General features: G+C 40.5%; 1 protein-coding gene across 2 annotated transcripts; it reads right to left on the bottom strand.

The window, feature by feature from the left end:
• Nucleotides 1–60: 60 nt before the first annotated feature.
• Nucleotides 61–21,817, bottom strand: strn4 (striatin, calmodulin binding protein 4). Of its 2 annotated transcripts, none has more exons than XM_068318136.1 (18): nucleotides 21,119–21,817; nucleotides 12,810–12,913; nucleotides 12,597–12,673; nucleotides 12,370–12,448; nucleotides 12,045–12,230; nucleotides 10,324–10,495; nucleotides 10,072–10,228; nucleotides 9,527–9,622; nucleotides 9,088–9,206; nucleotides 8,819–8,994; nucleotides 8,592–8,639; nucleotides 8,366–8,487; nucleotides 8,125–8,292; nucleotides 7,902–8,042; nucleotides 7,698–7,796; nucleotides 7,497–7,583; nucleotides 4,874–5,073; nucleotides 61–3,845 (listed from the first exon to the last, which is right to left on the bottom strand). In XM_068318136.1, the coding sequence occupies exons 1-17, from the start codon at nucleotides 21,434–21,436 to the stop codon at nucleotides 4,904–4,906; spliced, it is 2,319 nt and encodes a 772-aa protein (XP_068174237.1). In that variant the 5' UTR covers nucleotides 21,437–21,817; the 3' UTR covers nucleotides 61–3,845; nucleotides 4,874–4,903. The 2 variants fall into 2 exon arrangements, with proteins under 2 accessions (XP_068174237.1, XP_068174236.1); XM_068318135.1 differs by having other exon boundaries at nucleotides 10,318–10,495; nucleotides 21,119–21,815.
• Between the last annotated feature and the right edge of the window lie 1,703 nt (nucleotides 21,818–23,520).

The following is a 23,520-nucleotide window of genomic DNA, read 5'->3' as shown; positions in this document are numbered from 1 at the left end:
CTCAATTTTTGTGGATCAATGATAATAAATGAAAATTAATGATAAAAATACAAGCTTTTATTTTCATATGACAGATTACCCAAACTAGTCTCCATACAAATACATTTCTAATCAAACCGTTTCTAATCCCCAATCCTAATTTATAAAACAAATAGAAGTAGTTTAACCACATCTTATACTCCCCTTAGAGGGTAAACTTTAGTGACTAAGATGTGAAACAGATCAAATATGTGTCATTGAATTTTTATGTAGGGAGAAAAACAAAAAGCAATACTTATTGGTGTTTATAGTACACATTTGTGATGTCGGAGGAAAAAGGCTTTAAAATACAGATAAAACCGTTTCATGAACTCAGAAAAAGCACCAGTGTACCATTGACTTCAGATAAATCCTGTTTTATTCTGGGATAAAACAGCACTAAAGATGGAGCCAATAAACAATGGGATTTATCAATTATTTTACAGTACTTCTGTTCTTGTTTAAGTGTTTGGGTGGCTATAATAAAAATCCCACCAATTCAAGTCAAAAACATGCTCTTCTTATTTTTATAGGTTTGGCTCTCATTGACCAGTAGAAATCATTTTCAATATTTCATCAGCAGGAGTTTTTGTGATTACATTAAAACACACATATACATACAGTTAACAAATACCTTGTAAGTAAATCATGATCCAACAAACATTTTAGTGAGAGATGCAGAAATTCCAGCCCACGATGACAATGGTCTTTCACTCAAATCTAGAAGTGAAATGTTTCAAATCAAGATTAATTTCGTGCATATTTTAAGCCAAATCAGACTTTAATAATTGTTTGGGGGTTTTTTTTATATGAGCTTTGAGGACTTTTTAAACGTATGAGAACAGAACAAACTATAAAGACAGTTTTTGACTGAGAAAACTGTCCAGTTGTTTTGGTTCATTTGTAAAAACAGGCAGTTTCAGTTTTAAGTTCCATAGTCATGCTTACAGGAAGTGCGCCACCTAGTGTTTTTAGAGTTAATTGCAATACTAAATTTCTCTACTAGAGCATTTTAGGTAATTACAGGTTATTTCTCTGCTGGTTTTGAATACAGGAAAGGTAGATTGATTTTATGTCTAGTTGACACTTTACATTTTGTATCCCTTTATCAAAAGGCAAGAAAGAAGGAGACAAACACAGCTGTCAAGTCACTGTACAAAAATCTTCATTTCTTTTCTTCCTTTATGACATATAACACGGGACCCGTAAACAAAGAGAAAGTTATTTGATACAAGCTAGAATGCAGTCCAAAAATATATAATAAAACAAATTAATAAAAAGCAGGTATCTTGTCCCTTGTAGTTGGAGGAAGTTTAAGCTTAATATGATATACAAAATATCACACAGTGATAAATTGCTAATTAAAAAATAAAAACACAAAGAATGAGAGTCCTTTACCTTGGTCTCTGACAGGTAATATTTTTTTTAGTCATTTTAAAAAATTTTCACATTTTTTTAAATTTGTCCTTTTTTTTTTTTTACAAGCTATACATTTCCATTATCAATCACAAGCAAGTTCTATGCCTAGCAAAGAGGAATGATTCACTTATGATAATACTGTATTCTTACATTCTAATAATCAAACTTAAAGAGATGCAAGAAAGAAAATGAGAAAACGGACATTTATAGCACATCTCTAGTCATCATTTACAACTGTTGTTCTGTGTTGTGTCAAACTGATTTGTCTTTATATTCTTAGATGAGGAAGGGGGTCGTAGTGAAGAGAAAGCATCAACGTAGTCATCAGTAATTCTCACAATCATGAACAAAAGCAGGTTCCACCCTTTGTAGGCTTCACTGCAGATTGTTGAAGAAATAATTCCATTCCTCAATAAAAACATCCACTGATAGACGTAGTGCAAAGGGAAGCCAAATGGTTCAATAAGAACATGATGGACAGCAGCTGCGCAAGAATGTCACGTAGTTGTTCTTTGATTCCAGACGACAGTCTTCTACCCTGTTCAGAAGCAAATGGAATGCTGTGCTGTAGTGATAAGAAAGAGGTGCTTCCTCCAGGGGCTACCTTTGACCTGTGGTTTGACCCAACAATCATGAACAGGGAGGGGTCCATATAACCCAGTGAACTCAAAACAGAATCAATCTCTCCTCTCCAACCAAAAAGAGGAATATTAACAGTTAAGTACTTTTAAATCATGTCAGCTGTTAATGTTAAAGGTCTCTCCAGCACTTATGAATATGAATATAGGACACATCATTCAAAGAAATGGGAGGTGTTCTACAAAAGGACCGCTGTCCACCAACCAGCCCACTGTCATGGTACAAATATCAGAACCAGTAATATCAAATGACAAAAATGGCTGAAGTTAAAATGGGCATCCTTCTGTTCTTCACTTCTCTCTGTGTAACATTTCAGAGGAGCTCCACATAGCTGGTGTGCTACCGTGCAACTGATGCACGTCAAACAAGAAAAGGGAAAATCTCCACACAATAACTGTCAAGTTTTTTGTTTTTTTTAATGAATCAATAAATAAGAAGCTGGAAGCCAAGCACTACCAACTCACTGCAGGATAAAACGGAAAGACAATCTGAGCTGCTCTTGTCTGAACATTTTCAGTCCGGAGGGTCACCGCTGTGATAGAATGACCATAAGCTCTGCACTACCCAACATCCTGAAGCCGTACGACCACCATTATCCACTTCCTCCACTGAAATGCTACCACAGCTAATGAAGCAAATCGCAACACAAACAGTAGCTTTATTTTATGTAGATCTTTAGACCGATGACAGTTTTTCTCACACACACACACACACACACACACACACACACACACACACACAGATCCCTGATTCTGAATCAAAACTGACAAAGTCTTTCATAGCACCGTGAGTTGAGTAGTGCATATACAAACACACAAACTTCTGTACAGTTAAAAGCACCAAATGACACATCTGCCTCGTTTGCCAAGCACACACAGACCGGTTTCACATCCTTCCCGCCTTCCCGCCTCTGCAGACGTTCTTGTGCGGCTGCTGGATGTGTTTTGAGAACGTCAGCTTTCGGAGCCGAACTCAGTTTGTACATCTGTGCAAATAGAACGTGATTGACATGACGTGAAATGTGTTCATTCATCGTGTACAGCAGAGTGACAGTGACCCTCACACTCACTCAGTTACAGGCAGAATCACAGGGATGTTTTAATACCCAGACAGACGACACTTGGCCATTACATTGAAATTAAAGCTATTTGTTCCACAGCTCAGTGACTGTCTAAAGCCTCCTCACATCACACACACCCAAGTATAACATTCTCCAACCCCATAGTTTCACACACACTACCTGAAGTGCTTGGAATATAATACATTGATTCCCACGGAGGAGGTCAGTCAGGTCTTTTTCTGATGAAATTATCTAAAAAAGTTCACTGTTTTTAGTCCTGCGTGGTTAATATGAATGTTAGTCCCAAGCAGCCTGTTAACTATTTAAAAAAAGATACCTAAAAAGAAATGAGGCATTTGTATTTGCGGTGCAATGCAAATGTTTCCTTGGTGATTGCCTGTGAAATGCGAGCTGTGTGTTCTTGCAGACAAACACACACTCAAAAGACGCTTTGTAAAACCGAACAGGATATTGTAGTGTATAAAAGTGTTACTCCAGACAGGATTTTTGAAAACAGAGCAGCCAAGATCAGAGTTATAAAAAGCAATGGGATTAGTATTACAAGAAGTCACTGAGGCATTAGACAACAACGAGGGAGACTGAAAGGAGCAGACGCCCTGTGGCGTTGACACAGTCTGTGGAGGGCAGGACAGGAGTGTTGTGGCGAGATCTGTCCACTGTGGTCATCAGTGTCTTTTGGCCCAGATATCTGCAAAGGCAAAAAAGAAGATAGAGTCAAGAACAACACACATAAGTTCCCCACAGAATAAAAAACATCAAGTCCAAAAAAATCCAAACGGTATATTTGGTTATACAAGAAACAAAAAAAAAAAGTAAAGCATGCCTTTGAAATGTCATTGTATTCAGATGATCAATTGTATGGAGACCTGATATAATCTACCCACCAGTGACACAAGTGACTCCCTAGTTTCCCTTTGGTACCAGATTTGACAGCACAGGGGAAAATACAATAAAAAATAACTATCCATCCATCCATCTTCCACCACTTATCCGGAGTCAGGTCGTGGGGCCAGCAACTTTAACAGGGAGTCCCAAACTTCCCTTTCCTTGGCCACATCCACCAACTCTAACTGGGGGATCCCAAGGCGCTCCCAGGCCAGTGTTGAGATATAATCCCTCCATCTGGTCCTTGGTCTGCCCCGAGGTCTCCTCCCAGCTGTACGTGCCAGGAACACCTCCCTAGGGAGGCACCCCGCACCAGATGCCCATACCATCTCAGCTGACTCCTTTGGATATGAAGGAGCAGCGACTCTACTCTGAGTGTTTTGAGGTCAGGTGTAGATCTTTCTCATTATAAATTGCACTTAAAAATAAATTTAATACATTAAATATTGCCCTTCCACAACAATGATGGTTATTCAAGGGAAATATTCCTTACAAAAATTGGTTCAAAGTGGAGAAACAAACTTTTGGTTCCAAGTGTGAGTAAAATAAAAACAAAAACACTCAACTAAGCTTTTCATTTCATTAATCTTCATCACCTGATGGTTATAAAGTAATGGTTATAAATTTCAGCTACCTTGTTCCTAAGCCGCAGAACGTGATGCTGCTTTACTCCTGTTAGTACACCAATTGCACGACTGATCGATCTGTTGATGTGGAAAAATTGTGCTGTGTCCCACACTGTCTCATGAACATCAGATAATAACAGGAAAAGTTCTGCAGCTTGTCTAATCTTGATGAACTCTCTCTGGTCTGCAGTCCACAGCCACTTACCTCCGTTTCACCAGAACAACATCAGTGCTGTCACACAAATATCTTAGCGAGTGCATCTGCTCCGGCACTGGCGATGAAGGGTTGTGACGGGTGGAAGGCCACGTCATGAATGGCCTCGTCATGCTTCTTCCTGTGAGCTGTGATCTCCTGTACGCATGTCCTGTTGTCCAGCATCCACAGTCGCACTGAGCAGTCATGGCCTGCAACAGGAGCAGACAAACATACTGACATTATGTAGGCCTTCAAAAAGATAAGCCCATTTGAGCAGGTGTGAAAATATCCCAGCTAGTAGCTTAAATCAGTGTATTTGAGTCAGCAGCGACTGCGATCGAGCCTATAAATGGAAGTGTGGCAGCGCCACAATCTATTAGGTTTGTGAAACTTCATGTTTCGATTTGTCAAGTGATTTTTTCCTTCTCCAGAAGTTTAACATCAAAATAGAGTACATAAAATTTCACACATAAATTATTAGTGGTTTGTTCAACCTTAACTGTATGAGTAAATCTCTACTTTGTGTGAATCATTGCAAAACTTTAAGAAATACATGTTTTTTAAAATCACTGACAGTTATTTTTATCTTTATCAGTAAATTAATTTTCCACTTCTATAAAGAAGAGATGAAATATTACTAAAAGCTGCTTCATTTAAAACTTCTACAAGTGGAAGCAAGTGTCTGTCTTTATGACACCCGTCATGTCTGTGATGTTCAGACATGTGTGGTTGTAGTCAGGGTGGGATTTGTCAAAAAAAAAGAAAGCCAAACAGTGGGTGACTTTTTTATCATGAAAAAAGCCATCAAGCAATCACCAGGCCTAAATATTTTTTAGGTTAATGGTAGCCCCTATGAGCCTAAATTTCAAACAAAACATTTAATTTTCTGTGTCGCCACGTTGTAGAAGATGAAGATGAGGATGACCTGATTAGACATCAGGACCATGAATAATGGGGAATCACGCGAACATTGAGGATTTAGCTTAATGTGTACCGGTAACGGTGTGTACAATGCAACATTTACTCCCCACAGATTAAGATTTCACGTGTCATAATAACTCAGCAAATATCAGACTAAATGAACAGTTTGTTCTGATGTCGGACTTCATGTGGACTTTTCAGCTTTCCTGTTTGTATGTGATAGGCACAGTTTCATCTTTTTGTTAACATATCTGAACATCTGATCAGGGGATGAACGCACAATGTATTTATGTGCATGAGATTGCTAACAATTCAGGGTTAGGTTGAAAGTTAGTTCCAGCGATGTAGACTTTAGGCCAGCGGTCCCCAACCTTTTTTGCGCCAGGAACCGGTTTCATCTAAGACAAAATTTTCACGGACCGGTCTTCATTTGCTAGATAATCGTTCATGACGCCAGGACAGCTGTAGTCTCCTAGTAAATCATCTGCAGTGGTTTTATGTAAAATGCAGACATCAACAGACAATAAACAACCTTTTTTTCATAAATTTGTAATCAGCATCTCTGTAAATGAAATAATAGTAAGAAATAATTGTATTAAAAATTCGACTGAAGTGACTGCACTGATGAGGTTTATTTTTAAATATAGAAATTTACAATCAGGGCATTCAACGTAGGAGAAATTCTGACCATTTCCAATTAAAAAGGGCGAACAAGTCAATCAAATAATAATAATTACAATAATGAGAATTAGTGGTTGGGGACCACTGATCTAGGGGTAACAGGAGACAATGACACCTGAAGTGTGTTCCAGATGTCCGGCCTACTCTCCACTTTGGTTTTTTTTTATGGTCACTGCAGAAAATTCTGCTCCATAAAGACAGGAGGTTTGAAATGGAAACATGGTTTTCGATACTTTTTGGGCAATCTCAGGATAATCTGCCTTGATTTTAATCCAGCACACTAATTTAGGGGTAGCGGCTGGCAAACTATCACTTAACTGAGGCCTGTCGAGCGGGACAGAGGCATTCATTTGTCTGTGTGTCATTCTGCACAGACATCACTTTTCAAAGTAAACCATCTTTCGGACACCGAAATACATAAAACGGAAGTAACATGAATTATTTTTTCTTTCTGTGCGGCCCGGTACCAAATGACCCACAGACTGGTACTGGTCCACAGCCTGGGGGTTGGGGACCACTGCTATAGGCCACTTGTAAAAAGACTCCATCACAACCTGTCTGTTATTTCATATATATTTTTAATTATTGATGAGGTTGTCTACCTGTAGAAGTCAAATGATGTATTGGGTCTCCTGGGGTTTACTGGTGCTCAGGTAAAAGTAGGAGCCAATGTTGGCAGGGTTTGGTTTTTGCCCAGAAGCATTACCCCTTTTGACTGCTCAACTCTGAATGTTTTGCTATTTGATTTTAACTATTGGTTGAGATAAGTTAAAGTTAATGGAAATAAAACAGAGTAATCAAACTCAGTGGCGTGTCGGACTTTTGATAACCAGGAGGTGCATCAGCGCATCATTCTCGTAAGTACAGTACAATACCTCAGTGGATTAAAGCTTGGCTTAGCCTCTGCACCCCCAAGGATAAAATTCATACAGCAGAGGTAGAGATGTAAAAACTGGAGAGGGGATAACAACCCCATCCCACCGCCGCTACTAATTGCACTCTGGATGTAGTAGAGCTGAATGCGACTCACTGCCAGAGATGAGGTAAGTGCCTTTAGGGTCTGTGGTGAGACAGGTGACTGCATCCAGGTGAGCAACCATAGAATGAACCACTTTACCTGTGTCAACATAAAAAACAGGCTTAAATAAATCAATTTAAATTACTCATAAAAACAGATTCTAAGGAGTAAATAAAGTCATGACTAATACCACCCCCCACCCCCCGCACATGCCTGTCGTGTTGTCTAGGAAGCGAATGGTGCGGTTCTCGTGTGCAGTGATGGACACAGGTTCAGACGGGTGACTGACCACACGGTTGATCAGTTCACTACCTGCAAAAGAAGAACAACTTCGTTTTCATCAAACATGTTTGATCTGTTCATCTAAATATATAATTATGACTTCAACCTGTGGAACATGATGCAAACAGAGCATACCATCCTTGGTCAGTGTCTCCAGCGCACTGACGCTCTGCTCTGTATGGAGGTCGTAAAGCAGCGTCTCACCGCCGTTAAAGGATACCACCACCTGGTTGGGGTCAGTGGCCACAAATGCCACTGAGGTAGGTGTCCCGTGCTCTGGGGGAACACGTGAGATGATGAAGTTGTGTGGTGTGGATATAACACAGGGCAAAACAAAGTCTCTATGCAGTAATTCTACCTCTCTCTTTGTTGAAAACAGAAAGGCAGGGAGAGGAGTTCTGTGGGTCCCAGATGCGAATGGTGCCATCGGCTGAGCATGAGGCCAGACGGTGGTGGACTGCCGAGTAAGTCAAACCCCACACGCTATCCTCATGACCAGCTAGCACGCTGCTCTCAATGCCGGGATCTGAAAGGACAAACAAAACTATCAACCCAAAACAATGGGGTACCTTTACTTCAGTTACAAAACAAAGACTAACCATAGTTATCATAAGGATCCACATTGAGGTCGGGCATCTTCCAACATCTGACAGTTCCGTCCAGACCGCCGCTGTAGCACGAGTCACCATCTTCGCCCATGGTTAGAGACAGAACAGCTCCACTGGACCAAGAAAAAGTGGGAGACCAGTGTTGTAATATATTTTTGAAATTATGAATGTCAGTTTCTTTCCCATTTAACCTGCAGGTACCACAGATTGAACTTACCTGTGTGCTCTGAATGTGTAGATGGGCTCAACATCCAACGCTGCATTCCTGAGGAGGGACAATCTTTAAAGTATAATCCCTGCATTCATTCATAATACCATTCTTTTATTATGGATTTATTTTATCATATTTCTCCAACTGTTATTTGGTATGAGATATAAAAAGTGATGAATGAATTGACAATCCATTTGCCTTGTGGAACTCCCTGTGGATGCTGCAGTTCTTACTTTTTTGAGTGCATGGCCTTGTTGAGGTTCCACAGTTTTAATGTTCCATCCTCTGAGCCTGTGAGCAGCACAGCTTGGCTGGGGTGAAAGGTCAAAGCTCGAATGGCATCAAAGTGGCTGCGCAGTGTAAAACGAGGGTTCCACGTCTTCTTGAACTCGTCTCGGCTGTCCTGAATCTAACAGAAAACATACTCAAGTTCAGAATCAACCATTTTGATTGCTCATACGTAAGGGGTGGATATCTATGTATTGTTTGGGAGTGTATTTACATCCATGGAGAGATCATTGTCATTAGCAACAGTGAGATCAGCCAGCTCGCCCAGATTCATGTCCCCTCCTCCAACAGCGTCCATAATGAATACGTCAGATGAGAAACCCAGAGCACCACCTGCAGGTGGGACGTGGAAAAGAGTGAGAGTTACTGACTCAACGTCCAATAAATACAACCTCCAACTTTAAAAATGTAAAACATTAGAGATACTATCAACTAACTGGCAAGACTCCATCCTGTCAATTCTTACTCCCACACTGTGTACCAGAGGAAATATTTACAGTTGTACGAATAACTATACGTGAGCCTACGCGGGTCATTAAATGGGAATCAGACAAACAGGAGCTAAATTTGAGATTCAAGTCATTCATTGGGAGAAGGATATGAGAGAGAAGAGTATGTTTTTCTACGGGGCATACCGGGAGGGGGAGTCTTACCTTCCCCGGAGCGAGTCTGTCCCGATACAGAGGGGGGTGAAGCGGGTTTAGGAGGGAAGTCTGACATCATGCCTTGTAACTTGTTCCTGTGGTTCTCTGAACCCAGAAAGAGGAGACACAAACATCCAGTCATGCAGTGAAGCAGGGGATGGACAAATGGATGTAAATGGAGGCAAAAAGTAAAGACTTCATTCTTTCACTTCATAAACACAACATTATAAAAATATCATTTTGCAAAGATAATGCACAGATATGAAAATGGCTCAAAGGATGAAATGTAGGGGGAAAAAATACAAAACCTGGCAAGACAAAATGACCTCTGACTATAAAAAGTAGATGAGATCTACCCCCAGAGATGACAAAAATATAAGTCACAGACTGACAGGTAGTCAAACAGGACAGAGAGGCAGGTGGGTGGAAAGAAGACATTAGTTTTATTGCCAAGAAGAGAGGCAAAAACAAAAGAATCATCATCACCAGGTGCACTGGTGGTGATGAGTATGACAGTGAACGTGCTAATGGATTTTGCTACGGAAACATCGTACCTAACTCCCGGCCGTCCCCTGAGATCCGGGCCTCTCCCGCCCCCTCCCCATCCTCCCCCGAGCCCAAGAAGTCAAATTCATTGAGGGCATCTTCCGAGTCGTCTTCGTCCTCCTCATCCTCCGGGTCCAGGTCTGTGGTCATGGGCTCCGAACCCATCTGGAAAAATGAGAGTAGATCAAGGAAACTCAAGTCACGCCTGTGATCGGTTCTTATGTATTGTTTCATCTTGGAACCACTGATCAAACCTTTACACGAGACTTCTTGTTCTTGCGGGGTCCATCGATACAGTCGGTGGCTATGCCCTGGAAGTCATCTTCCTCGTCACTGTCGTCTTCATCATCATCCTCACAGCCATGTAGGAAAGGAATCTTATCGAGCACCGATCCACCCAGACGTTCCTTAGAGCTTTCTTTGCCAGCGTTCCTGCAAAAATGGAAGCATTAAGGACAACTAATTACAGATTGAGGCTGCATTACCTCAACTGAACTGTACTATACTAGAATGTTTAAAGTGTATCCATGGTCAGTAGTGTAGCAATTACCTATTTTTATAAATAGAATATTAAGAGCTTTAAAACAACAAATCTTTGGATAAACTTCTCCCAGTTTTAATATTTCCAAACAGTAAAGATGTAAATGCCTATCAGATACCTACAGTATATTTTCTGTTGTTTGGACTTCTCAAACAAGGATCTGCTATTATTTGGCTGTCATCACATTCCTCCTCGTCCAGAGAAGTGCACATGGGTGCAATTCACAAAGCTGACTCAGCTCTCAACTAAACGAAAGAATTAAATTAGTCCACTGTGAACAGCGTGGTGAGTGTACTAAGTAAAACTACATTATTGCCAATTGAACATTTTATATGTAGTAGATCAAATTTATCCTCTACCTAAAACAATACTATAGACACTAGATACTCTACATTTTATTCACAGCACTGTCCAACAACAGATTGCAGTCAAACTACTATTTTAAACTACTGCACAGCAATTCTATGCGATAACCTAGTATTTAACTGGGATATTGTGAAATACTCTAATAAGTGAAAGACTGTGGTTAAACTGGCCACTAATTAGGGTTTGTGATTTGTTGGAATTTACAACATGACCAGAACCAACCCACAAAATGTCCTCCATGCTTTGTGTCAGATATCTTTGTGTTTGCCATCTCAAGTCTTAGTCCACTGAACCAAAATGTCAGTGAAAAGACAACTAGATAACAGACAGACTATAAAGACTGGTACAAGATTGAAGAGTCTATGGTGTCAGTATTAACATGAAGAATTCTCACTAATAATTTATTCAATAATAGAACTAAAAACAAATTAAATCTTTGGCTTTACCGTTAATTCCGGACTACAAGCCACTACTTTCTCCATCCGCTTTGAACCATGCAGTGTAAACAACAATTGGGTTAATCTATTGTTAATGTTGTTGATTTTATGTACTAACAGCCTCAAGGGAGAGCTTTTCTCCAGCAGGAAGAGCAAGAGAAAGACATACAGGTAGAAGGGATAATGCGGCGTAGAAGACTACCGCAGGGTGGTTGTGTTTTGGACAAATTGTGCACATCATGCACACCCTTATGATAGGAAACATGAAAAGAAAGCCATATGATGCAGCTTTAAGTTAACAGCAATCTATCTGGCTGTTTAAATAGGAAACAGCTGCTGCAAGTAGGCTTGGCATCAAAGAATTGATGGCAAGACATTGGAGATAGCACTGTTGATTTACTGCCGTGTTACAGAAAAAGCAGCAGTTAAAATTTTTAAAAATCTTTGGAGTAAATATCTCACATTACAACACCTTGATGCCTGTGAATTATGGGCAGAGGTACGACATATTTTCAAGTGCACCCAATAGTGTGGAATTTACAGTACTAATGCAGTGTTTTGCATATTTTTTGGGTTACCATTTATTTCAGTTGAACACCAGCAGAGAGCAGGAGGGAATTTGCTTCTGCCGTCTCACCTCTTGATTTGTTCCTCTATCTGCCTGACCAACAACGACTCTCCACCTGCCCGGGGCTCTGGCTCTGGACAGGTTTCACTGGTTGGAGACCCATTGGCCTCTGGGCTGCTCCGCCCAAGCAGGGAACGCACACGTTTAGACCGCATGTCCAGAATGGTGTCTGAATAACCCACTTCCTCAAGATATCTATAGTCACAGGAAATCACATGCATTAATATAGACCAAGACGCATATAAAGAAATGCTTGTAATCTTGATTATCTTCAAACCAGTCATTAAGCGCTTGCTAAAACACTTTAGCATGATACTGAGATGACAGGACTTACTTGCGTAGTAGCTGACGCCCCTCCTTCCAGGACATCTGATTGGCTGGTTCAGAGTCTGACTCGGCTGGCCCATTTGGAACTACAGACAAAAGATTGGATAAAAGTTAGGCAACGGCAAGGCATAAGCAGAATAACAGAAACATTTCAGAAGCTCTAAAAGAAAAGGTGCTTATAAGAAACAACAGGGTGAGGCTATAATAACTCCAAGTAACACTGGTTAAACGTACGTTGGTCCGCCTCGATGTCCGGTTTCTTTTCTCCAGGACTCTGGTCGTTTCCTGTCTTTAGCTTCTGGTGCTTAGCCCTGTAACCCCAACAAAGGCCATATGAGGGTAGCATTTGGAGCAAACGCAAGAAAAAAAAATTCACTATCAAATTTCAGCAATGAAATTTGATAGTGAATGTTTAACATGTCAAGGACACAGGGACATTTGTCTCACCGCTCTTGTTTGAGGGCATACTCCAGCATTTTGATCCGCCTCACCAGGTCCTGCTTCATATTCTCTTGACCTTTCCTCTCGCCCTGTAGAAATGCCACCTGAGCCTGAAACCACACAGAGGATGGAAAGGAACACAAAGTACCCATAAGAAACAGACACTCCTCAAATGTCTCAAAGTTTACATAGACACCAGGACTCTGCCATAACTATTTTGACTTCTGAGGAGCCAGAATAAGGGTTGTTGAACAAGGCTTTTATTTTTAACATCTCTTAACCGAAGCCTCAGAGCACAGCAGCAGAGAAAAAACACACAGCTGGGCCAAATTCAAACACACACTAAATAACGTCCTTCCTTTGTGTGTTTCCTCCCTCATTTTCCATCAGCTTCCTTCCTCGTTTAAAAGATAAAATAACTTTACCTTCAAAATGGAGGCGGCGACAGTCTGTTCTTGCCTTTTGTTGGACAATTAAAGCGGTTTTGTGAGGAAAAGGCCAACAAAGTGGTTGGCCAGAGATTGACAGAACAAAATTTAGAGAAGGCCTTCCTTTGAGGAAACCAATTCAAGGCAGGACAGAAGTGGAAGAAAAAAACTTATTGGGTCAAGTCTATGAACCAGATGATGCTTCACAATGGGCAACCTTAAACAAAAACAGTATGTTCAAATATTTTTTAAAAATTGTTAATGTTGTTGATTTATGCTAAATCTACTGACTGTGTTTCTGTCAAACTTGGTATGAAGATGTTTCACGGTTAAGAAGAGACCCAATTAAAGTTTGGTATGATTCTGAAAAAAAAAAGAAAGTTGCAGGGTTGCTTCTAGAATTCTATAATATTGCATAGGAAGTTTTTCTACATTCTTTAATTTATCATGTAATATGGCATAGTCCTTGATGAAAGAAAAATCTGGAACACACTGATTTTTGGCATTGTTGATTGTAGTCAGTTTAAATCCAAGTAAAAAATGAACCAACTACGTAAAAGTTTTGGCTTTTGTTGCCAAGATGATGCAGGTTCAGTCATCCAAACAGATTTAATGTATTTCTGAAAAACAAGAACTTAAATCTATACCAAAAACAGATATGGAAAATAATACTTTTGTTGGTAAGTCATGAACTACTGGGACTGGATTGTAGATTTTGTATTTTAATTTCCAGGTTGTCTTGCAGATTTTATTATTAAGCAGACAAAAATAAATAAATGTTTGGAAAATTGAAATGTAGGGGGGCTCAAAATCTGTTTTTATTGTGTGAGTTGGTGTATTTTCAACTGAACAAATCTCTAACCGCATGATGTTTGGCACAGGTGTTCCCTGACGCCGATACTGACTCAAACCGTTTGATTAAGGTGGGGTGACAGACTTCAAGTAAATACCATCCAGTCATCCATAGCACTGTCCCAATACTGCACAGTATCTTCAGCCCTTACAATGTACACATCTTAAGTGTGCTTGTATTTTCTTTTGCTTCATAAAGATGTGAAGACTTTGGAATGAGACAGAATTCTATGTCCAATGTTAATAATGTAAATGAAAGCTTTCAGTGTTACTTGCTCTTATAATGGATCATGTGTTGTTCTGCTCCTGTAGGCGTTGCGTGTCTGCACGTACATCTAAAGACATTATCTCAAGGGGCAGGCACTCAGGCTACTTGATCACCCAGAAAAGGATTTGCATTATAGACATGCACATATGAAGGGGCACGCGTGCCACACACACACACACACACACACACACACACACGAAGACCAGGATAGGATAATCTTGACAAGCAAACCACTACTTCTTCAGAGTAATCCTGATTAACGTGACATGATGTTAATTCATAATGAGATCATTTTAGAAATAAGTAACCATGTCAACACTGCAGGGGGAGACTGCAGTGTTGACATAGACATCTGTTAAAAATAACAAACATGCCACAATAATTAAAAAAAATAGCAATTGAAAAATTTGATTGTTGTGTGCATAAAGTTTTGTGGAAAAGTTACTGAATGCTATTGGGAGAATTGTTCCAACTCATAATCATTGGAACAAAGAAAGAAGCAAAAATGAACGTGAAGGGTTAGGGTTAGGGTTGGGCATCCAGAAGTGCACTCAGGTCTGTGAGTCTCGGAGTTACGTGAGACACAAAAGTGCATTAGACAGTCAATAAGAGTGTGGGAAAAGGTAATATAGATAGAAAGTGGTTTAATATCAGTATGGGGAGGGTTATGAATGTTTAAATTACTATAAATAATAAATAGTTTGTCGCTCTATCGTGAAATTCATTAATCACGTATGGTTCCTGGAACGCATTATCTGCAAAAAACAAAGGCAAAGTACTAAAAATATATTAGCATATATAAATATGCGTATTTATAAATATTACTGTAAAAAGTCTGACTTAATTATCAAATGTATTATTTATGCTGGCTTCTCAGTGACAGTGTTCCTTTACACACATTTTAGCTGTTGTGAGGCTCTTGAACAAACACTCGTTCATGCTGTGACAAATCCATACTTGTGTACATCTGAGTGAGAATGTACAAAAGCTGTAAGGCAAATCCACCAATGGCTTCACGGCTTCAGCCTCTAAATGGAATGCGTATTCATCCTTCAGGGGCAGGGGATGCATTTCGACACCCACTCACACAAGCGAGCTACAACCTGCTCCAACACCCATAACCATCAATCACATCCTTGTGCTCCAGTGTTGCACGTTGTTCCTTGAACCAAGGGTCAACACTGCTGCTACAACACTTCAGCTCCCTGTCGCAGTTTTCCGAGTCCAAAGAGACAAGAAGCTGAATGTGTTGAAACGCGCAGGAGAGAACCACTACATCAAGTATTCAATTAATGTATCCAATTAATTAGAATAGAATTAGAATTTCCCCACTGTGGGACAAATAAAGGTCTATCTATCTTTATATCGATAAATGATTTAATAGTTGTACGTGTCATATAATAGTCTTAATCTGGAAAAAACTATTGACAGGTGCCACTAGTGTGATGGGAAGATGGAAAGAGTACTTTGAAGAGTTGATGAACGTGGAAAATGAGAGAGAACAAAGACTAGAAGAGGTGACTGTTGTGGACCAGGATGTAGCAAAGATTAGTCAGGATGAAGTGAGGAGGGCACTGAAGAGGATGAAGAGTGGAAAGGCAGTCGGTCCTGATGATATACCTGTGGAGGTTTGGAAGTGTCTAGGAGAGGTGGCAGTAGAGTTTCTGACTGGGTTGTTCAACAGGATCTTAGATAGTGAGAAGATGCCTGAGGAATGGAGAAGAAGTGTGCTGGTGCCCATTTTTAAGAACAAGGGAGATGTGCAGAGTTGTGGCAACTACAGAGGAATAAAGCTGATGTGCCATACAATGAAGTTATGGGAGAGAGTAGTGGAAGCTAGACGAAGGCAGAAGTGAACATTTGTGAGCAGCAGTATGGTTTCATGCCAAAAAAGAGTACTACAGATGCAGTATTTGCTTTGAGGATGTTGATAGAGAAGTACAGAGAAGGCCAATGGGAGCTGCATTGTGTTTTTGTAGATCTGGAGAAAGCTTATGACAGGGTGCCCAGAGAGGAACTGTGGTATTGTATGAGGAAGTCTGGAGTGGCAGAGAAGTATGTTAGAGCAGTGCAGGACATGTATGAGGACTGTAAGACAGTGGTGAGGTGTGCTGTAGGTGTGACAGAGGAGTTCAAGGTGGAGGTGGGACTGCATCAGGGATCAGCTCTGAGCCCCTTCTTGTTCGCTATGGTGATGGACAGGCTGACAGATGAGGTTAGACAGGAATCACCATGGACTATGATGTTTGCAGATGACATTGTGATCTGTAGTGAGAGCAGGGAACAGGTGGAGGAAAGCTAGAGAGGTGGAGGTTTGTCCTGGAAAGGAGAGGAATGAAGGTAAGCCGCAGTAAGACAGAGTACATGTGTGTGAATGAGAGGGACCCAAGTGGAAGAGTGAGGTTACAGGGAGAAGAGATCAAGAAGGTGGAGGATTTTAAGTACTTAGGGTCAACAGTCCAGAGCAATGGAGAGTGTGGAAAAGAGGTGAAAAAGTGTGTACATGCAGGATGGAACGGATGGAGGAAAGTGTCAGGTGTGATGTGTGATAGAAGAGTTTCAGCTAAAATGAAAGGAAAGGTGTACAAAACTGTGGTCAGACTAGCAATGTTGTTTGGCCTAGAGACAGTGTCACTGAAGAAAAGACAGGAGACAGAGCTGGAGGTAGCAGAGATGAAGATGCTGAGGTTCTCTCTGGGAGTGACCAGGAAGGATAGGATCAGGAATGAATACATCAGAGGGACAGCACATGTTAGAGGTTTTGGAGATAAAGTCAGAGAGGCCAGACTGAGATGGTTTGGACATGTCCAGAGGAGAGATAGTGAATATATTGGTAGAAGGATGCTGAGTTTTGAACTGCCAGGCAGGAGGCCTAGAGGAAGACCAAAGAGGAGGTTTATGGATGTAATGAGGGAAGACATGAAGATAGTTGGTGTGAGAGAAGAGGATTCAAAGGACAGGGTTAGATGGAGGAAATTGATTCGCTGTGGCGACCCCTGAAGGGAAAAGCCGAAAGGAAAAGAAGAAGAAGATTAATTAATATTAATATATAATATACATTATATAATATAAATTAATATATCATCTTTGTATAACATATTATCCAATACTCATCTGAGTCCAGGAAGAGTAAACACTCTGCTTAACATCAAGGTTGCATGGTCCCTACCACTCTGTCAACTTCTTTATTACATTTGCGTTTGCTGTGTGTGTATTTTATTTTAAACATTCCACCACAGCAGGATGGAGATCTGACAGATGGAGTGAAAAGGCTCCATCAGTTGCAGAACACAGTCAAGGGCAGGATTCTCTTCCATCCTCTCCACCTTCTGAAACCTTCATCCTTATGACAAAGACCAACTGTTCTGGGACAGTTAGCTTAGATGGTGTGTGTTACTGTGTTCATATAGTGTTTAGCGAAAAGTTTTGCCACCTAAGTGTGATTACGAGAAGGTATTGAGAAGTATTGCGAAAACAGTGCATGTTACAATTAACTAGTTTTCCAGATTTGGGTAGAAGTGTAAGTGAATTGGAGAAACACGTCAAAAAAATTATTTCCAGAAAATAAATTATACAGCAAAACTGACGAAAATAAGTATTTCCGTACATATAACAGGAGCTCTGCACATCTGCTTGGTTGTAGGCTAAACACTGTAATAATTCAGTATGTATTACTGGGAACAGAGAGCTATTAATTAGAGAACCGTACCCAGGGCCCCAGAGGTGACTTTCAACAGGAAGTGATGTCATCTGGGTCAGCAGCAATCTAATCTGTAATCCAATCTATTCTTAATAGTTGAAAAATGCGAGAAAAGAAATGAGAAACGGGTGAATGTCCTTTCCTTCTGGAATACGTTCTCTGACTGTCTACTGTATTTTTATGAGGATCAGGGTTTCAATCAGGAATTGAATAACATGAGACTTGTTCAAACATGCCACAGTCATCCAGTCATTTGACAGAACACACTTAAGTTCTGGTGTCTGGAGCCTGGAGGTACATGGCTGCTGACACCTGTCTCCTGTACTATTGCCGTCCTATGGGCATAACGGGACGTCCCAACTGGCGGGAGTACTGGCCTGTCACTGGATACACGAAACCACAGCTGGACATTCACACTCAAAATTCCACTCAGAGAGAGCGCACGTGTTACAATGTCACAGGCGCTACCAACCCAGAAATTCCTACTGCCACTCAGTAGTAAGGTGATAACCTTATTGGGGGATCTATCAAATACTGCTGATGGGTTTTGCCGCAGCATTTGAGCTAGTCTTGAATGTAATAAAAGCCCAATATGTCATGTGTAAGTGACATATGAGCAGGAGGACTCTAAGCGGGACATGGCCATGGGGGCAGGCTAACTGGCATGTTGAAAGCACTCCTGGATAAATGCAGACTCCTGCGGCTGTTGAGTGTTAGAATGGAGGCTACACGGAAAGCCAGTGATCCTGTTCTCCTCTCAGCACAGGTTGTGGTCCTAACAATACCTGAAGCCACATGACATCCAGTAAATGTGGACAGATGATAATAACGAGCTCCCAACATGTCAGACATGGTGATGGCTCGCTTCTGACCTCCATTCCCAGTCTTCCTCTCACATGTGAATAAAAGCAGCAAGTGCAGCCCGTTTGTTGTTCTTCATTCATACTTTATCAGGCATCTATTTATAACCGCATAGCGTCGAGTCCGGAAGGACGCATAACGTTGCCTCAAGATGAGAAACAACAGTACTTTTTCTCTTTTTTTTCTGCATTTGTCAAGCTTGCGAGTTGCACAACATCATCAACCCTGATGACAAGCAAACTGGCAACAGGAGGAAACCCACAGATGGGTTTAAAAATGAAAAAAAGAACTGTTTCTGCTTTCAGTCTGAGCACAGAACAAATAAATACATCTTTATGTGTGTATTTCCCAAAAACTTCCTCAATCCTGAAACAATTTGATGAGTAAGTGCAATTTTGTCCAACAATGCAGTGCCTCACACACATAAATGCTGGAGAGTTGCAGAGTAGAACTTCTGTCTTCTGCCGGCATCATCACTGCAACCACAAGGGAATCTTGACTTTTCACACATTTCAATTATTTTTTTCTGAGACATATGGCTGGAATCATCAGGGCACTTTTCATGACCTCTATCAGTGGCAGACTGAGGCTGGCATCAGATGGTAAGGGGCACACAGTATCTCCAAAAGGTGAAAATGGATTCTAGTGAAATTTTGTGAAGGGGTGTTTTGGATTGGATTCTGCTGATGATATTGATTCTGGATCTTCTTTTTCTCATCGTGAGGTCTTTATTAATTTTTTTTCCATACTAAAAATAATAATAAGACCATCAAAATAAAAAATATTCTGGCATGAACAGCTTGTAATGTTCCACCATAAGGGACTACAGAATCAAGATCAGAATCCTAATCTGGATTATAATATGGGACATACTGTAGTAGGAAAAACCTAACAGGCATTTTGACAATGAATGGTTGATAAGGAGAAACAGAGACACATGACACCACCATCAATATGTAGCTGAGATAACAGTGAATCACACAGATTTAATGTGGCTGTAAAAGGTAAGAAGCTCCATGATGACTAAAAATAGATCTGGATCTAGATCTGCTGTAATGAAACATGTTCTGTTGATATCTCACATACTACTGAAAACAAACAGTATTCTAAACACAAGAAGTAGGTTTTGTGGATCATGGGATGAGGTGATATTACTAAACTTGGCATGAGACAGATCGGTGGGAAGCGATGATATCATGGTGACATCATCATAATGAGTGCAATGGACAGCATGTAATGCTAAAACAATTGATCTCCTCCCGGCGGTATAAAAATGGAATGTACATAATTCACACACAGTTCAGCACTCCAATTTCTTTGGTCAAGAAGCCAAAACACTGATGTAAATCACAAAAATTTTTCTTATGTGACAAAATTATTTTTATGGAATCAGGCTATGGCTGCCTTGTTCAAGGTTTTTACCTTTAGTCTGGATTAAAACATTTTCAAGTCAAGGGCAGCACTTGACTGCATTGACAGTCGAAGAAAGTATAAGTGATACTGATATAATACTTCTTTGAAAAATGCTGCTGCATTACAAACTTATGAGTCTCTGTTCATCAGTCACATAACTACCTGATCCATTTGACACAGGTCACAATTCATAATGTTCCCTTTAATACCTCAGAAGCACAGACAAAAAGTTAACCAAATACTGCTGTGTTCACACTGGCACTGTTCACACTCCATGTGACATTATCTTTTAAGGACAACAGAAAAACAGAGGGTCACTTGATTTGTCATTGTAGAATAAGACAACCGGATTCCTTAATTAGAAAGGTAGATGAATCGTACCTCTACTTGTCTCTTTGACTGCAGAATATGTAAATGTACTATGCTGACTTTTTGCTACAAAAAATGTCAGCATAATTCAAACCTGATTATGCATATATTTGTAAACAAAATGGAACTGGTTGTATTGGTAATATGATGACCAGGTGTGCTTCGTGTTTATGGCGTGAGTGGTTTTTGTATGGTCATCAGTTAAGAGTCATGCTGTTTCCCTTCATTGTCTAGTAATAATAAATCCAGGTCAATTCAATGTTATGGTAACGTTCACATTAGCTACTGATCATTTTGCCAACCAAAACTTGATTTTGTTGTATGTGTGCTTTCACTAAGCTACACTGTGAGCTTTGCAATATCTGTTCCGGCCCATATTCGTCGGTAACGTTGCAAACACTGGTTAAAAGACATAACATTTTACCCTCAGTTCGTCCCTCTCAGCCTCCCAGCGGTATTTCTCGGCCTGGAATCGTCCCCATTCGTACTGGATGAAGTGGAGAATCCCAGGAAGCGTCATACCCGAGTCCCCGTCCTGCAGTTCTCTGGTATGCGACGATCCGGCTACGGCCCCGGTAGATGCTGCTGCCGCCACCGCCGTCGCTGCCGCTGCCATCACCCCGGTCGCCGAAGCTGGTGTCGCCTGGCCCATTGCTCCTTTGGGCCCGTTTGGGTTGCGCCCCACTCCGCTGCTACCTCCAGAGTTCGGGTTTGGTCCGCCGCCGGATCTGTCCGCCTCCATTTTAACCGCTCAACCTTCCGCCAGGACAAGGAAGTGGAAACACTCAAAATATGTGAAAAATAATAAAAAGCACTTCGTACTCGCCTTTGAACCGAGCACCTCCTCCGTATACACAACCCTCTTTTCTTCTTTCTTATGCTCACAGAGCAAAATTATTATTCAGGTGGTAAAATACTACACATCCGATTTGAACCTTCAAAATAAATGACCAACAATTTAATTTGGAAAATCGGGTCATATCAGCTCACCAATGACCCATACTAACAGATTATTCTGTTTGGAAACGTTTATAGTATCAACGTCGAAGGAAGACTGTAAAATATCTTTAATCCAAAACCAGTGTCATGATTTTGCTAGCGACTCTTATTTTGCATACTGCGGATTCGTTTCTTCTTCTTGTGTATGCTTATTAGAAAAAAAAAAAAGCCCTCTGTGGGTGACAAATAAAGGGCCTCGTTTGATGCAATACACAATGAACGTGTCACTGAGCTAGTTCATTTCCTGCCACTTTGTGACCATTGCTTCTTTGCGGCTGACGAAGTTGGTTAAAATTATCCACAATAGTGTTTCCGGTCTATTTTTGGAAGCGGTTTAAGATAATATAGAATTCGAACTCATAACTATTAAGTCAGGAAAAGAGTAAATCTTTAATTTTACTTCTATTCTCAAGAAAAAAATCACGCCGCTCTATTTCTCTTCTGTTAAGGTTCAATTACCAAATCACAGCTCCAGTCAGTGTCGTTCATAGCTCCTACAGCTGCTGTGTTTCTTCAGTCACATTTTCCACAATCATTTGGATTAAAAAATGCAAAAAACTCGAGTTACATCTCTACTTCTACTGAATGAATTGTATCCTCGGGGGTGTAGAGGCTAAGCCAAGCTTTTAGTCAGCGCAAATAACACGTGGGGGCCTCTCGATTACTCTGTTTGATTTCCATGAAGTTTCTCAGTTAACACAATAGCTAAACAATAGCTAACATCAAATTGAAAAAAAAACCAGTCAGAGTTCAGTGGTCAAAATCTGTTATTGCTTCCATCCAGAAACCTAACCCAGTCATCAGTGGTTCCAGTGGTGGGCTGTCTGGGCCAGCAAGGCCTTCTCTGGTGGTCTAACATAACCAGATATCATGATAATATTTGTTATAAAACTGAAGGAAAATATAATCAAATAAAGTCTCAGTTTTTGTATTTACTTTGTATTTCACTTAATAATGTGATAGCTAAATACATTGTGTAATGGGCGTCCACCGTTTAGCAGCGGACGACGACTGTGTAATTTGTTTGGTTCTCTGTTGTAGGTGGAGACTGACACTGGAGAACCGTATAAGGGAGAAGCAACCAACCAGAGAACAACACGATGTATATGAGCTAATGTATAGTGGTTCATCTTTACGGTGGAGCCTAGAGACGGGCATAATAAATATCTGAGATTCTCTGGAATGTGTTGTTCCTGCCCTTTGTCACGGTTCATACAACACCAGATTTTGTGTTAGGGACAGAGAACCCAGATCTGTTTAGAAATGTTGTATTAGGGCAAAAATACATATTTGATAAACGAGACGATTTGTTTCTTGTTCTTCCCTCCGGTTTTGAACATGCACAACTGCTCTGGGTGGACTTCGGGATAAAAGTCCTTTTACCTAACAAAAACCTAATTATATTTTAATGTATTTTCCTTAAATAAATAGGTTCAAATATGATTATAAATTGGGATAAAATATGACATAAGTCAGTGTCAGTGTTCTTTTTTTTAGGTTAGAGAGGTTTTATCCAATCAGAATTCAGCTAGCTTGTGTTGCCAGGTTGATGAAATCTGCGCAGTACCTTCAGAATCTAGAATACAGGTCTCCCTGCACTGTGAGTGAATGGGAACATATAGTTAATAGACAGATGTGATGGCCAATCAGATCACGAGTTGGCCTTGTAGGAACTGCTAGCTATCCCAGGTTGTCCTGACATGTACGTGTCCTGTGATTGGATACTCACTCTGAGAAGGCGGTGCTATGCAGACACTATGCAGATGCTATGCAGATGCTATGCAGATGCTATGCAGACGCACATTTACATTACTTCCGTTTGATTTA

Source organism: Antennarius striatus, chromosome 6 (assembly GCF_040054535.1).
Source record: "Antennarius striatus isolate MH-2024 chromosome 6, ASM4005453v1, whole genome shotgun sequence".
In the NCBI taxonomy this organism is placed as follows: domain Eukaryota; kingdom Metazoa; phylum Chordata; class Actinopteri; order Lophiiformes; family Antennariidae; genus Antennarius; species Antennarius striatus.
Note: the sequence above shows the minus strand (reverse complement) of the source record. Positions and strands in the feature narration are given on the sequence as shown.